The 14,473-nt window shown below is 42.9% G+C and overlaps 1 protein-coding gene across 2 annotated transcripts; it reads right to left on the bottom strand.

Moving 5' to 3' along the window:
* Positions 1-9,939: 9,939 nt before the first annotated feature.
* LOC107276640 (probable WRKY transcription factor 64) lies at positions 9,940-14,473 on the bottom strand. 2 transcript variants are annotated; one of them, XM_066306207.1, is made up of 4 exons: positions 14,389-14,473; positions 13,982-14,214; positions 13,598-13,705; positions 9,940-10,691 (listed from the first exon to the last, which is right to left on the bottom strand). In XM_066306207.1, exons 2-4 carry the CDS (start codon positions 14,086-14,088, stop codon positions 10,109-10,111), a joined length of 798 nt encoding a protein of 265 aa, XP_066162304.1. In that variant the 5' UTR covers positions 14,089-14,214; positions 14,389-14,473; the 3' UTR covers positions 9,940-10,108. The 2 variants fall into 2 exon arrangements, with proteins under 2 accessions (XP_066162304.1, XP_015642042.1); XM_015786556.3 differs by lacking the exon at positions 14,389-14,473 and having other exon boundaries at positions 13,982-14,278.

Below are 14,473 nucleotides of genomic sequence, written 5' to 3'. Positions count from 1 at the left end.
GGTGCCGGATTTCCCAACCGGCACCACGAAGGCGGCACTGATGTGAAGAGAAACAGGTGCCGGTTCCTAAACCGGCACCTTTGTGGTTCCACGAGTAAAAAAAAGCCGGCTCGATGCATCGAGCATGCACCTTCTCCATCCATAGCAAGAAAAAATCATCATCCATCCATTCCATATCCATCCACAGCAAGAACAAATCGTTATTCAATTCAATCCACAACACAAATTACACGAACTATTTGCATGCATCAGAGGTAAAGCAAAAGAAAAAAAAAAACAAATCAAGCACAGCGCCTCGCCTGATCCGACCACCCCCGAGCACCGGTGGGAGTGGCGGCGCCGGATCCAGCCACCCTCGAGCGCCGGTGGCCGGTGGGAAGCACCGAATCTGGAGGAGGGCGGCCTGCCCCACGTCGTCATCGCCCCCCAGCTTGGATGTTTCGGTGACCGCCGCCGCTAGGTAGCACGCGTCGGCCTCCCCTTCCCTCGGATCTGATGGAGGGGAGGGTGCTGCCGCCGTGAGGAGGTGCTGCCGAGGGGAGGTGAGGGCGTGCCCACAGGAGAAGACTCCGCCGCCGCCGCCAACTCAGGAAAGGAGGAGGAGGAGGAGGAAGGGAGGAGAGGAGGATGGCGGAGAGGGGAGGAGGAGGGGGACGATGGAAAGTGGAGGAGAGGGAGTCGACGGAGAGGGTGCGAGAGAGAGAGAGAGAGGTATGGGAGAGAAGAGAGACGAGTGGAGGAGAGGATAAGGGTCACGCACTCGCGCACAATCTTATCCGAGAGGTCGGCTTGCCAGCTCGGCTCCGTTTGATATAGGTGTTAATTTTTAAATAAACCGACACCTATAATATTTTATAGTCGGTTTTTAATTAACCGATACCTATAGTGTATTAAAGGTTCTTATTTTTTTGAAAAACCGACACCTATAGTATATATAGGTGGCGGTTTTATTGTAGAACCAACACATATATTTTGGTAAAGGTGTTGGTTTTTTTATTTTCAGTCTATGGGTGGTGGAAAAAACACTATAGGTGCCGGTTTTAGCTGTTCCGGCACCTATAGTGCCGACTTGTATGTGACTTTTTGTATTAGTGATAGTCTTTTCTAACGAAATACAAGTGTGAGATCTCATATTGATATACCAGGAAAAAAACAAGACCATAGTATTAGCTAGAAGGCTATGATCGGGAAAGGAAACAAAAATAACAGTCACACCACACACCTGCGACAAAATTAATTCTTTGAGAAACAAACGTGAGCACAACGCCCCAACTACACCAGACTGTCTCCGTCCATGCCTTTGGGTTTGAGAGGGAGAGAACGAGAGACAAGATGGATCCATTCTCCCCCACGCAGACCCGCCAACATAGGCATCTTGTGGCAGTCAGAAGCACCACTGCAAGATAAACAAAAGTCTGAAGAAGAGATTGGCTTGGGAATGGTCCTTCGAAAACGAGCCTCTAGGAAGGTCGCGACATCAAGAACGTTCCCGTCGCCCACTCCGGTAAACCAGGATGTGGTTTTCACCTGAAGGAAAACACCATGCGAGAGCAAGGAGCCACAACAATGCCCCCAAGAGGTTTACGGTGCCCAAAAGCGTCGCCGCTGTCGACCTCGATTTAGGCCAGTATTTCGCCTATAAACATCCTTTCCTTGCATGTCGTTTTATCCTTGTTGATTCTGTCAACTGCCACCAAATGAACACCTTCAGCGCATGGTTATCGTATTGGCGCCCCACCGCGAGCCAACCCTTGGGAGGATCTATGACCCACCCGTTGTCTAACTCTGGCGAGTCTTTGACAAGTCGGCCACCAGGACCTCACCCGCACATCATCGGAGCAAAAGACCCATGAGCTCTACTGCTGCCAACCCACACCACTGCCCCGTGCCATCCCACCGTCTCCACGTCACCACCATCTCACGCCAGTCGTCGTTGTGAGGCTGGATCCACCGGGTACAGTCTCCTCGTCAACCTTCATCGCACGCGCCTCGCTCCAACTGTCTTCGTCGCCTCCACTGTTGCCTTCCCTCTTCCCTATTGTCAGGCCGCCACCCTCCCTTGCTGGCATGTGCCCGCCGTCGTCGCCTCGCCGGATCCGAGCAGTGGCGGTCTGGATCTAGGTGGCACAGAGCCACCACCACTTGAGACGCCCTGGTGTCCCACTCACGCCAGCCAGCGTCTTCGGGTTTCTGATCGACGGCCGCTGGAGGCTGGACGCTAGAGGCCGCCGGACCGAGCGGGCGCACCACGGTAGATCTGATCGACGGCTAGTTAATTACTGGTGTGGCGTGCGTGCACGCTCCATTCGGTAGTGATCAGCGGAGAAACCGAGTGAGAGAGTTGCGCGCGCGCGGTGGAAATCAATCAACGTCGTACGCCACCGGTGCGCCGTGCAGATGTAGTAGTAGCTAGCCCAGCGTACGTACTATATACCAGCCACATACGTCGCACGACACGGCAGGAAGCGCGCCCGTGGGCCAGGTGCGGTGCCTGGGGAATTTAGGGGGTTAATTGGAGGAGCCTACGCGTCGGGCGCCCGATTGGAGAGGGGAAAAATCGGGCGCTAACATCAGCATGACATATGCGTGCAAAACCACTTTAAACTATTTTTTCTCTTAAATTATTTATCCAAATCATGATCCGATTGCATCATTAAATTCATTGCAATTAATCTTTAAAACAAGACCACACATGGATATATTCCGATGAATTTTTTTTAGCTTATTCTTGAATTATTTTTAAATGTTGCACAATGTTTTAACAAGTATACCGGAATTGTTTCACTAAGTAGATCGAAAATGTTTCAATCGTTTAAATCGGGTGTTATTTCGCCTTATATCAAAACAATGTTTCAGCAAATAGCGAAATGATATTTCGGTTCACTGCAACATTTGATCCATACATAGTGAAACATTATAAGTACACTAGGTGAAACATTTTTGGTGGAACAAAAAATAAAACGAATTCCCTTAATAGAGGGTTTCCAAAATATGTGGATGATTTGTTGCAAAAAAATGTTTCAATTCATTGCAACATTAGATCTATACATAGTGAAACATTGTGAGTACACTAGGTAAAATATTTTTGATGGAACAAATAATGAAACGGATTTTCTTTATAGAGGGTTTCTAAAATATGTGGATGATTTGTTGCATAAGAATGTTTCAATTCACTGCAACATTAGATCTATACATAGTGAAACATTATGAGTACACTAGATGAAACATTTTTTGTAGAACAAGGGGAGGGATATGTGGGTGGGCCCGGGGGTGCACGCGTGGGAGGGAGGGGAAGCGACCGATTTTCTCCCTCCCCCCAGTTGACCGATTCTAAGCATTATCGGGGTTAATTAGTTAGGGATGATCGATGCGGGCATGGCGCAGCCGGGGTTGGCCGTGTACATACCACGGCCGATGCATCACAGGCGTACGGACTTTTTTGAGGATTTAATTGGTCTCTCTGGCAGAGTTGCATGGTGGTGCGCGGCTATGGTATCGATCGATCAATGATCAATCTATATCCCCGATTGACAGGACACGATCACACGATTGGTCGGAACGTACGTGGCTAGCTGTTTTAGTTTAGTGTCCTACCAAATTACCAATAATATACTACCTTTGTATTTTAATATATAACGTTGTCGACGTTCGATGTCGCGATTCCGGTATTTGCATAGTATGGGGATCGTTGGTACTAGAATATACGCGAGACTGAGGTAAAAGAGATGAGACAGTGATTTTTATACAGGTTCGGACCCCTGAATTGTCAGGTAATAACCCTACATCCTGTTGGCTGAAGCCGGTATTGCTCTTATTCACCATAATCACACCAGTACAATATTTGGGGTAGCCTATCTAACTGTTGTCGATATGGCGGTCTGAAGTTCTGACTCGTAGTCGACAACAGGGTAGTCTTCCTCCTCGAGTTCGTGCCCGGCGAGATCAAAGATAACGCTTTCGTCTCTCCTGACAGTATCCGGAGACACCGTAGGGGACTAGCCGTGCTTATCCCTAAAGTCGATATCCAGCGTCTTGTCTTGGCGTATGTTGGCTTGTATTGGCTTGTGGCGTCTATGTTGTCTGTGTCCCCTCTCCTCCTAGGGGGCCTTATATTTATACCCATAGGTGTCCCCTTATCTAAGTAGAACTAGGAAAACCAATATGGATACAATCCGAGTAGTACTTGTCGTTTCTATGTAGAACTCTGGTTGTCTTTCCTTATCCGGAACTCCTCCTATATCCGCAGGTTGTTTTCGTATAGGACATGGTATGTGGTGGGTCCTGCCGAGATTTAGTCAACTACTATTAGGTATGTGGTATCCATAACCCTGACAAACGTCGTTGAATTTTTAATAAATGTGTTTGACCATTCGTCTTATTTAATTTTATTTTGTAAATGTAAAAAAAATTAAGTCATGCTTAAGGAATATTTGATAATAAATCAAATCACACTAAAATAAATGGTAATTACATTTTTTTAATAAGATGAATGGTCAAACGTATTTTAAAAAATTAACCGCGTCATATATTAAACAACGGCGAGAATACGTCTTTGATAAATTTTAACACTACCAATACTCTTAATCGTGTACGAGCAAATGTTTTGGTTTTGGTAAATACTATTGTCAATCCAAACATCTAGGGTATATGGTATTTTTTAAGTTGTTAAATATTTATTTAGTAGGTTTATTAGGACATGTTTTGACATAAAAAACAGATTAAGACTTAAGTTGATTTTTTTTAAGGAATCGTCTCCTAAGTAGTACGAGTATCTTCCTATAACCAAGCGAGGACCGAACGACCCGGCCATATATACATTGATCAGTTTGTAATAATAAAAGTGTATAGTCATCGATTGATGCACTTGACCCTTATATAAAACATAGGCAAAACGTATCTGCAGTTCTGTATACAAGCGTACAATTATATATTCAAGGAAATTAATCCAACTTATTGTCAAAGGTGTGCGCATGCCCGCGAAAGGACCCAGGCGTTTAGTTCACACCAAACTTCCCCTAAACTCTTAACTTTCCATCGTATCACATCACATCTAAAATTTTTCTACTCACATAAACTCTTAACTTTTTTTTCAAACTACCAACTTTCCCCAAACTTCTTCCCAATTTCAAAAACTAAACACAGCCCTAATTAATTAAGATTAAATCTGAAGAGTGGACCTAGATTAAAATAGTACGGCTGCTGCAGATTTTAATATATTGGCACGCGGTTGCACGATCGATGTACTTACTTATGTACGTTGGCTGTTAGCCAGCTGCTTAGCTGTCCTGCTAGAAAATCATTTTCCGAAGATAATTTTGCTTATACGGAACACATCCTAGGTGAGAGGCAAGAAATACTAACATAACATGTGGATTCATTGAATATAGAGTACTCTTGAATATATAATGAATGCTCATTTTTCAGTTGACAAATGCAAACCTGCGACCTGCCGTATTAGGAGAGTTGGGTTAACATAAGCACCTTGTCAGGGCAATCACTCGTCTTATGCTCACGTCATGCTGATGTGTAAGACCCAGCTCGCGATCACCTGGCCACTTGATTAACACACTGCCTGATGGAATCAATCAGGTGGCCATAACCCATGAGCTAGCAGAGTATCATTTGGAGAACATGTACAGTTCCTAAGGAATGTCAAATCTATTGCGACCATCGATTGTTCAATTGTTTTACCGTATATATTTCAAAATATAAACAAACTTTTGTACGTGAATCTAAACGTAGTACATGTCTAAATTTATGTAAACGAATCTATGAATATACAAAAGTTAAGATAAAGCGAATACTTAGACCACATCGAATATGCTTTGGATTAAGATTAACTACGAGTATACAAAATGAGAAACCTATTAGTTTATGATTAATTGAACTTTAATTATTTTAAACTTAAAAAAGGTTTTATATGATATTTTAGAGCAACTTCTATATAAAAAGTTTTCGCACAAAATATATATATTTAGAAATTTAAAAAATGTGCTAACGAAAACCGAGGTGAAATATGTATCTCAGCGAAGAAAGAACGGGACCTTATTTATTTACCATTCGCTTTTGATTGTTTTTTTATTTTATTTTCTAACCGATGGCCGGATAGGAGCTCCAAAACTAATTATAAGTCGGCATACCGGATTTACATAACTCATCTGCTTACATACCGGATCATACTCCAACCTCTCAGCCATAAAAAATTTAGAACTTTTTTAGATAATGAACTTAAATAAAACCCCGGCATCTACATTCCAAGAGATTCAGAACTAATAAGACATACTGTTGTTAGGCCCTCGCGTCACCCTCCCCCTCGGGCGACACGGGAGGTGACTAGGCCGCCGTCGCCGGCCTCTCCCTCCCTCCTCCGCCTCGCTGCCGCCCGAGCGGCCGCAAGGACGGCGGTAGCGGGGCTTCGCTCTCACCACGCAAGGGCAGGGGGGCTACTCGGCGTTTGGGACGGCGGAACCGTCCAGATCCGTGCCGTCCGGCCGGATCTAGCGGGGAGGATGTCGGCGGCATCGGCGTGGTAGTGCGGTGTGGCGGCGACGTTTGGCAAAGGTGGCACCGGCGCTTGGAAGTGATGACAGTGGTAGAAGTGACCACCAGATCCGCGCCTGGATCTGGCAGGTAAGTGGCCGGTGGCGGGGTCTTCTGCTGGCGACGGACGGTGGCGCCCGGTGGCGCGGTGGCGGGTGAGGTCCGACTCTGCGACGGCTGGATCTGGCCGGACGACGAGCATCCAGCCGTCGCTATTGGCGACGGAGGCAGTGGCTGGCGGCGACGGTGCGACGGCGCGGAGGCTGGTGAAGGCACGTGCGATGGTGCGGAGGCCCCGGAAACCGTGACGGTGGCGGAGGGGCAAGAGGCCGCGCTCGCAGAGGAGGTGGCAACATGCGCGGGCGACGGCGTGCGGAGGCGCAGCAACTGGTGGTTGCGGTTGGCCGGTGAGGTCGGCTCGGCCGGCAGCCCGCGACGGCGGAGGTGGTGTCGGCTCGCTGAAGGAGTTGCGGCCGGCAACTGTCCAACGCGTGTAGGCTTGGCCGGCGACGTCGAGGACGGCCGGTGCGTGATGGCTGCGCAGCGAGAGGTGATGTCGGTGGAGGCAGAGCCCGGTGAGGTGGCTGCATGCGGAGACTGGCCGGCGGGGGCGCCGGTGCAGTGTACCCACACACCGGCAGAGGTTTTGATGGCGGTGGAGCAATGGAGCTGTGGTAGATTGGTAGGTGGTGGACGGTGGGTGAAAACCCAACCCGACCCCGGCCGGACCGACAACCGATGACCGATGATGCTCAAGTGTCATTCCCCTCCTGAGGGTGTTGTCGTGCCGTCTTACCCCTTAAGGGTGGTTGCTGGGCGAAAGCTTAGTCTCGGCTCTCTTGAGACCTTGGCGGACGGCGACGGTGGTGTTTCCGTCGTTCTCTCCTTGGAGACGTTGTCTAGACATCCCCTTATCAAAACCACCTGAACTTTTGGCGCAAACGTGCTCTAGATTTCTTCCTCTTGTGGCGGCATCCTAGTTTCTACAAGTTGGCCATGGCAGATGGCCTAGGGGGGAGAGGTGTTCCATCTTCTCTCTCACCCTCTCTCTCTCTCTCTAAATCCTGAAGACGTGGATAGAGTTGAGCTTTGTGTTGTTTGTAAGGGTAAGGTTTTGAGCGATCTCGGTTGTTTCCGTTGTTGGCTTAGCGGCAGTCGGTCTCACTTAGCGGCGGCCGGTCTGGTGCTAGTCTTCTCCAATACTTGTGGTTGAACGCTATCGATATGTGAGTGGTGGTATATTTATTTTTCCTGGTGTGTAATCTTGTTTTTTTTCCTGTTCTATTAATAGAATTTCGCACCGAGTCGTTCAAAAAATAAGACAGACTGGCAACACTTGCCGGGGAGCAATGCTGAGAGCTTGGCTGCTGGGATGGGGCCAAGAGGTTGGAGACACATCTAGTGACGACTGACGAGTACAAGCATCTACTAGTACTTTATTTGATCCAAGTTGCTAAGCTAATCTGATTGCTAACTTAGCTTATCGACTGGGGGCTGCAGAAAAAGAGCAAATATGATTAAAGCTCAAGTGGCAAGGTGTCGATGCCGACGAGGATTAGTTAATGGTCAGTGTGACAGCGCATTGGCAGGTGCTACTTTAAATCTAATTAAGGGAAAACCGCACGTGATTTTGGGAGCAGGGACAGGTTCCCCTGGAGAAAACGCCAGTGGCAAGTGGCAGCACGCATAAACAAAATTTGTTGCCCTTTCTCCAAATCCTGCCAAGGATAGTTCAGGCGCGGATCTAGCGGCCATTGCATCACTGGCCTTTGTGACCAGGACAAAGTCATGGCGGCTCAAAAACCAAGACAGCTAACAAAAAAGAAATATAGTAATGCTCACTTCTTCCCTTTAAAAAAATATTATACAAAATATATAATCTAATATGAAATGTGATACATTCTAACATTATAAATCTGAACAGATTCTAGGACTATGAATCTAGGTAGACCTCTTATCAAATTCGTAATAATAGGATGTCACATCCCGTATTATATTTATTTTTTATGAGACGAAGGGAGTTCTTGATATTCCTTTGTCTTCAAATATAACATTGTTACTCCCTCTGTTTTACGGATGAAAATGGAGCGGATACGGACGGATAATGCTCGTATCATATTCGTTTTCATATTTTTTGTCGGATACGGAAAAGAATACGGATAGCTCGAATACGGAAACAAATATGGACTATCTCGAATACGAATAAGAATCGAATATGATCGGACACGAATACGGAAACAAATTTTTCTCGGAACACGAAAACCAGTTCAACTTCTAATAGAAACAAATATCAACATATATAATTAGCTCATTTTATATAAAATATAGTATAATTTATAAATATTTTTAAAATTTTAAATAATATTAATAATGTGGACTAGTGTTAAGAGATGAACTACTATTAAAATCTAAAAAGGTACATTGAAGGTCATAGAGTTATAAAGAAATAGGGTATGTCTTGTGGCTTCTGTGCATATCCGAATAGCACTGTTCACCGGATATCTGAATTATTATCCGTATCCGACGGAAACCCTGATACCATATTCGTATTCATATCCGAGAGAAAATATCCGTATTCGTATCCATACTATCCGAGAATTATCCGATCCGAAAGGTATCCGTATTTGTTTTTATCCGAAGCGGACGGAAACTATCCGCTCCGTTTTCATCCCTACTCTATTTCAATATAAACAAATCCATACAAGATTTGTTTATTTTAAATCGGAGTGAGTAGATATTATGTTTAATTATTTATTTTATTTTAAAACTTAATATAAATATATGTAAAAATACAAGTCAGGTTTAAAATACCTTAAGTAATAAAATAACAAGAAATGATACTTAGTTTGTTTAGTAAGACGAATACTCGAATGCCATACATACGATACTTAGTTTGTTTAGTATTCACTCCATTTATATCCATTTTATATTATAAGTCGTTTTGATTTTTTTTTAATCAAACTTTTTTTAAGTTTGATCAAGCTCATAGAAATATTTGCCAACATTTATAACTCTATTAGTTTTATTAAAACTAATAGTTAATATATTTTAATAATATATATTTCTATTTTTTTCTATAAACTTAGTAAAACTAAAAAAAAAGTTGACTAGAAAAAATCAAAATCAAGGTGATTTATAGTATGATGAAACGGAGGGAGTAAGACGAATGCTCAAATTTCATATCTAGAAGTTAACCGCATCATATATTACTTTACAATACTGCTCATAATAAATGCTGATTGTGGCACCATAATTTTTTTTACTGAAGATTAACAAGTATGGTAATCAGGAATCTTAAATCAAAGAGCGATTTTAGGAGTATAAGAGAAAACTAAATCAAAACGTTGCTGCATATATGCAGCTATGCTTAAAGCTTACTGCACATACCCTCCTTTATCATTCATATGGTATATATAGTATATTAAATTTAGCTAAAAAAAGAGCTGTGCATATATACACTAGATCGACATGTATATTTTCTGCAAAAGTGGATATAATATACTTTCTTTTATGAAAAGCTAGACCAAAAGCAAAGACCCTTTTTAGTATGCCAATGAATTAATTCCACTCAACCAGTGTGCGTGGATTCTTTGAGCCAAGCCAAATCCAGAGGCTCGACCCAGTGGGGATCCAGTACTGAATCCAGCATGAAGTCCAGTGTCAGGTCGTCGGACGCCGGCAACAATTCAGGCGAAATCGCATAGCTGCAGCTGTAATGGTCGCTTCTGGCCACCGCCGGCGGCGGCCTGTTTACCGGCAAAGCAGCGGCGCTATTATTACCAGCTGATTCTGCAATGTGACAGCCTCTGATGACGGTGAGCAGCGAGGAGACGATCACATCCTTCTCTTCTTTCATCGCCATGTTGTAGCCGCCGCTGCAGCGAGGAGGAGGAGAATGCATCAGGCGAGGTGTTTCCACCTCTGCCTTTCTCAGTCTTTCCGCCGCCTGTGCCTTTCTCAAGGAGGCGTCGGCAATCTGCTGGATTTGCATGGAGGAAGCCATGTAATCGGAGGCAGAATTGCTGGTGCCGCATGTGTGCTCGTTGGTGTAGATCACCCGGAACAAAGGCGGGTCCTCCGAGTTGTGCTGCTCCACGTGCTTGCTCGCTGGACAGCCATGGTCCTGATGGTACGTGCACCTGTAGTAGCACCTGCATTTGCAAGCAATAATATATGATGCTTAATTAGTATTACAGTTGTTTAGTGCTCACTTTTGCATTCCTTGAAGGAAGAATGCTAAGAAAAGAGGGCCGTCGACATGCATGTGGTAGCCAGAAACTTTGACACATGACAATATTTGGCATTGTACAACACTTATCTCGTAATTGTTTAACCATGCCGACATGCATTATTAGCCCCAAAGGAGTATTCCCATGCAAGCATGCTTTGGGATAGCACAATGTGGGGGATGGTATCCCCAGGTATGGGATCGATACATACACCACATGCCCCCAACACCAAGGGGTCTAGTATATATCCTCATCAAATTGTATATATAGTAGTTCCAGTTAATTAATGATGGACTATTTACGTCTTAGTACATCATATTATGAATCAAAACGTTTAGCCTCAATTAGTGTATACAATATACCGTGGTCTACATTACATAATCGGCAGGGAGCCTGAGACATGCAAATCTAGTTTAGTTATCTTGTCAGACGGGAAACTGTTTTAACAGTTCGAGTGGACGTCCACCCGTTTACTGTATGTCATCTAAATGGCTATGAAAAAATTGAAAAAATATGAATAAGATAGATCAATATGTAATATATCAATTCACAAACATGCAAGTTAAAATTCAACTTCTACAAATTGTAACAAAAATAACAAACAAAACTCAAATTACTATATGTATATTTACAATTAAATTTGTTATTTTTGTTACAACTTGTAGAAGTTAAATTTGAACTTGCATGTTTGTGGAGTGATATATTACATATTGATCTATCTTGTCAATTTTTTTGAAAATTTTTCGTAACCATCTATTTGACATGCAATAAACGGGTAGATGTCCACTCGACCTACTAGAATCCATCTCCCAAACCGTGCAGTTTGCCCTTCATTGCACACCGTGTAGAGCATACAATGCTCTAGAAATAAAAAAAACTAAAAAAGAATGAGATTTGGAAGGAGAGATGTCCCTCCAAATATTTTTTTTAAGAATAAATTGTGAGCATGTTAGAGATTGAACACGAGGCTTTAGAGTTGAATCAACACACCCCTTGCCACTACACTATCAAGTGTATCTCTAAAATAAAAAAAAACTAATAAAGGAACAATTATTGTCTGATGGTAAGTGCATAGCGCGCCTGTGAATTGATATTTGCGTTGGGAGCATTCCTTCATTTCTCTCAGTTCAAGAGGTTTCAGTTAAAATTATATTGAATAATATCCCCAAATCAAAATGTGATTTGAAATATCATGCAAAAAGCTGAATTAATCCCATGATAAAACCCAAGTCTTCCCCAAAAAAAGATGAATTAATCCCATGCAAAAAGTGACCCCTATCAGAAATTGCGGCAGGGTGTAAACAAATTAAGCTGCTTCCCATAAATGAGTAATAGGCATCTATTATAAAGGAAAAGAAATTTAAACTAATATTCAGACAACATGGTCTACGGGGTAGGCACCGTTATCCAGTAACAACTTGAGGATTATTCGGAGCAAGAAATTATATATAAATTTGATTGTGTCGGGTTTAAATTAAAATCATAATATGATTTTCGCCAAGATTGAATTACTTAGGTTCTGATCGTTTGTGCTAACTACGGAAGCACAGCCGTAGTTCATTTTTTTTTAGTGTGGATATATACTGTTGCTGCAGCTGTAACGCAGCCACAAGTAGAACAAACATGTTCCTTATACAACATTGCAGGTACAATGAAACCTTCAACTATCCCTGAAAATTCCCATGGCATATATTGCTAGTACATGGATGTTGCACCAATTCCTTGTTCGATTCATAAGTATGGTACGTTAGAAAATCTATCATAGCAAACAAAACAAATCAAAAGCTTGGTGTAATCAAAGGCAAGTTGAGTTGGATCATTTAAATATCTAATCCTCAGTTCGTGCATGTTAATTATTAGGAAACTAATAGGCATCTTTTGGACTACTAAACAACCCCCAGTGGAGCACAGGAGAGCATGTACCATGACAATTCTGTCGACGTATTATAGTTCTTGGTTCTATTTTTCCCTATTTGGATTATTGTGCTTCTTAGAAGTTGCTCCCATTCAAGCATGTGATTTTTGGATACACGACAGCCTAAAGGCAAACAATACAATGTGATGCGAGGGTAGCTACTGGGAAGATGGACGGCACAATTTAATAAACTGCACATGAACAAGATATCTTTTTGCTTGAAACACACTTCCCATTAAACTATATATATGAATGCAACCAGAAAGCCAGCTTTCCGGATAGACACAATTATTAAGTTCCTTAAGCCTTCAAACGGGATTAATCACATGCACTTAACTAATATGGAAACCTTGCAATGAGATCAATCCAATGAACTTAACTGATAAGGGAAGCACCCTATTTACATACAGTGTGTGTTTCAATATTATTTTGTATTGGTATACATGTGGGTATGAGTTCGATCAGTTAAGAGTTAAACAACAACCTTTATAATAATTAAACACCCTCATCATGCTTATAATTAAGGAGCTTATATTATGTGAAATCCTGAACCAGAGTGTAAATTAAGGAGCTTATATATTATGTGAAATCCTGAACCAGAGTGTAGCCCAGCTGGGTCATCTACATGGATTAGTTCTACTGAGCCTACAAATATCTTTTTACTACATTTCACCTTTCATTCTTGCAATATAGAGAGTTCAGTACAAGCTGGTTTTCCAACCCATTTGAATTCCTTGCAAGTGCATAAGCTTACAATTCGTCTTTGCCATCAAGTCTGACACTGTATAAATTACACTAGTGGCATCTACTACCCCATTATCCAACATTTTGATTGTTCAAAATTTGGCCAATTATTCCCCATAACAGACAAATGTTGATTAAAGAACTACAGGTAATTGAGTAGTGCATGTACCTTGGGAAGGAGTTGCCCCGGATCATCTTTTGCCCGTATTTTCTCCACTGGTACCCATCATGATATGGTGCATATGTGTACTCAGTTCTTGTTCCGATGCAAACCTTTCTATTTGAGGAAATTAACGCTAATTACTTAAACATTTAAATAAATGCACCAAAAGATCGAAGAGGAATATTACATGCAATAGGAACTAACTACAAACATCGTTTGCAGCAAGCACCAACGACCAGACGAATTCATTAGCTCCATCAATCGCAACTCAATTACAATTTCATCGAAATACGCAACAATTAAGAATTAACTCAGTTTAAGCGCGTGCAAAACCAGTGAAATGAATGGCTAGCTATTGTTATACATATATATATGCATGGATTAACTTACTTCATAGCGTTCTCCTGGTCATAGCTCCTACTGTCCTGCAGAAGCCTTTTATGGGCTCCTCTAGAACATTCACTGGAGCTGTCCATGTTGTCGCTCCTCTTAACCATGGTGGTCTCTTGCAACCTTCTGAAACAGGTCGACGTGATATGCAAGTTGGTGCTTGCAAGATACCTTGAAGTTGCTGAACGTCGATCAGTCGGATTCCCACAGTAAGTGCTGAACTCCTCGCCGGCCTGAAATTAATGGGGATGATGAGTTTATTCTCCTTGTCTAGTGCTGCGGAGAAGTGTGCGACTGTGCGCTCATATAAATCCTCTGCACAACCTGGAGTAGGTGCGTGCTTTGCTTCCAGAATTTTAAATTTTAACTCACACAACGCGGTATCTGCACTTGCAAACTTCACTGACCTATGCAACGTGATACGCATGGACAATGTTCAAGTCTCCTGAGGTGACAAATCCAGTCAAAGAAACGATAGCCCTACCTGTCAGT

This window comes from Oryza sativa, chromosome 1, assembly GCF_034140825.1.
Source record: "Oryza sativa Japonica Group chromosome 1, ASM3414082v1".
Classification (NCBI taxonomy): Eukaryota; Viridiplantae; Streptophyta; class Magnoliopsida; order Poales; family Poaceae; genus Oryza; species Oryza sativa.
This window is presented reverse-complemented; position numbering and strand designations above follow the sequence as displayed.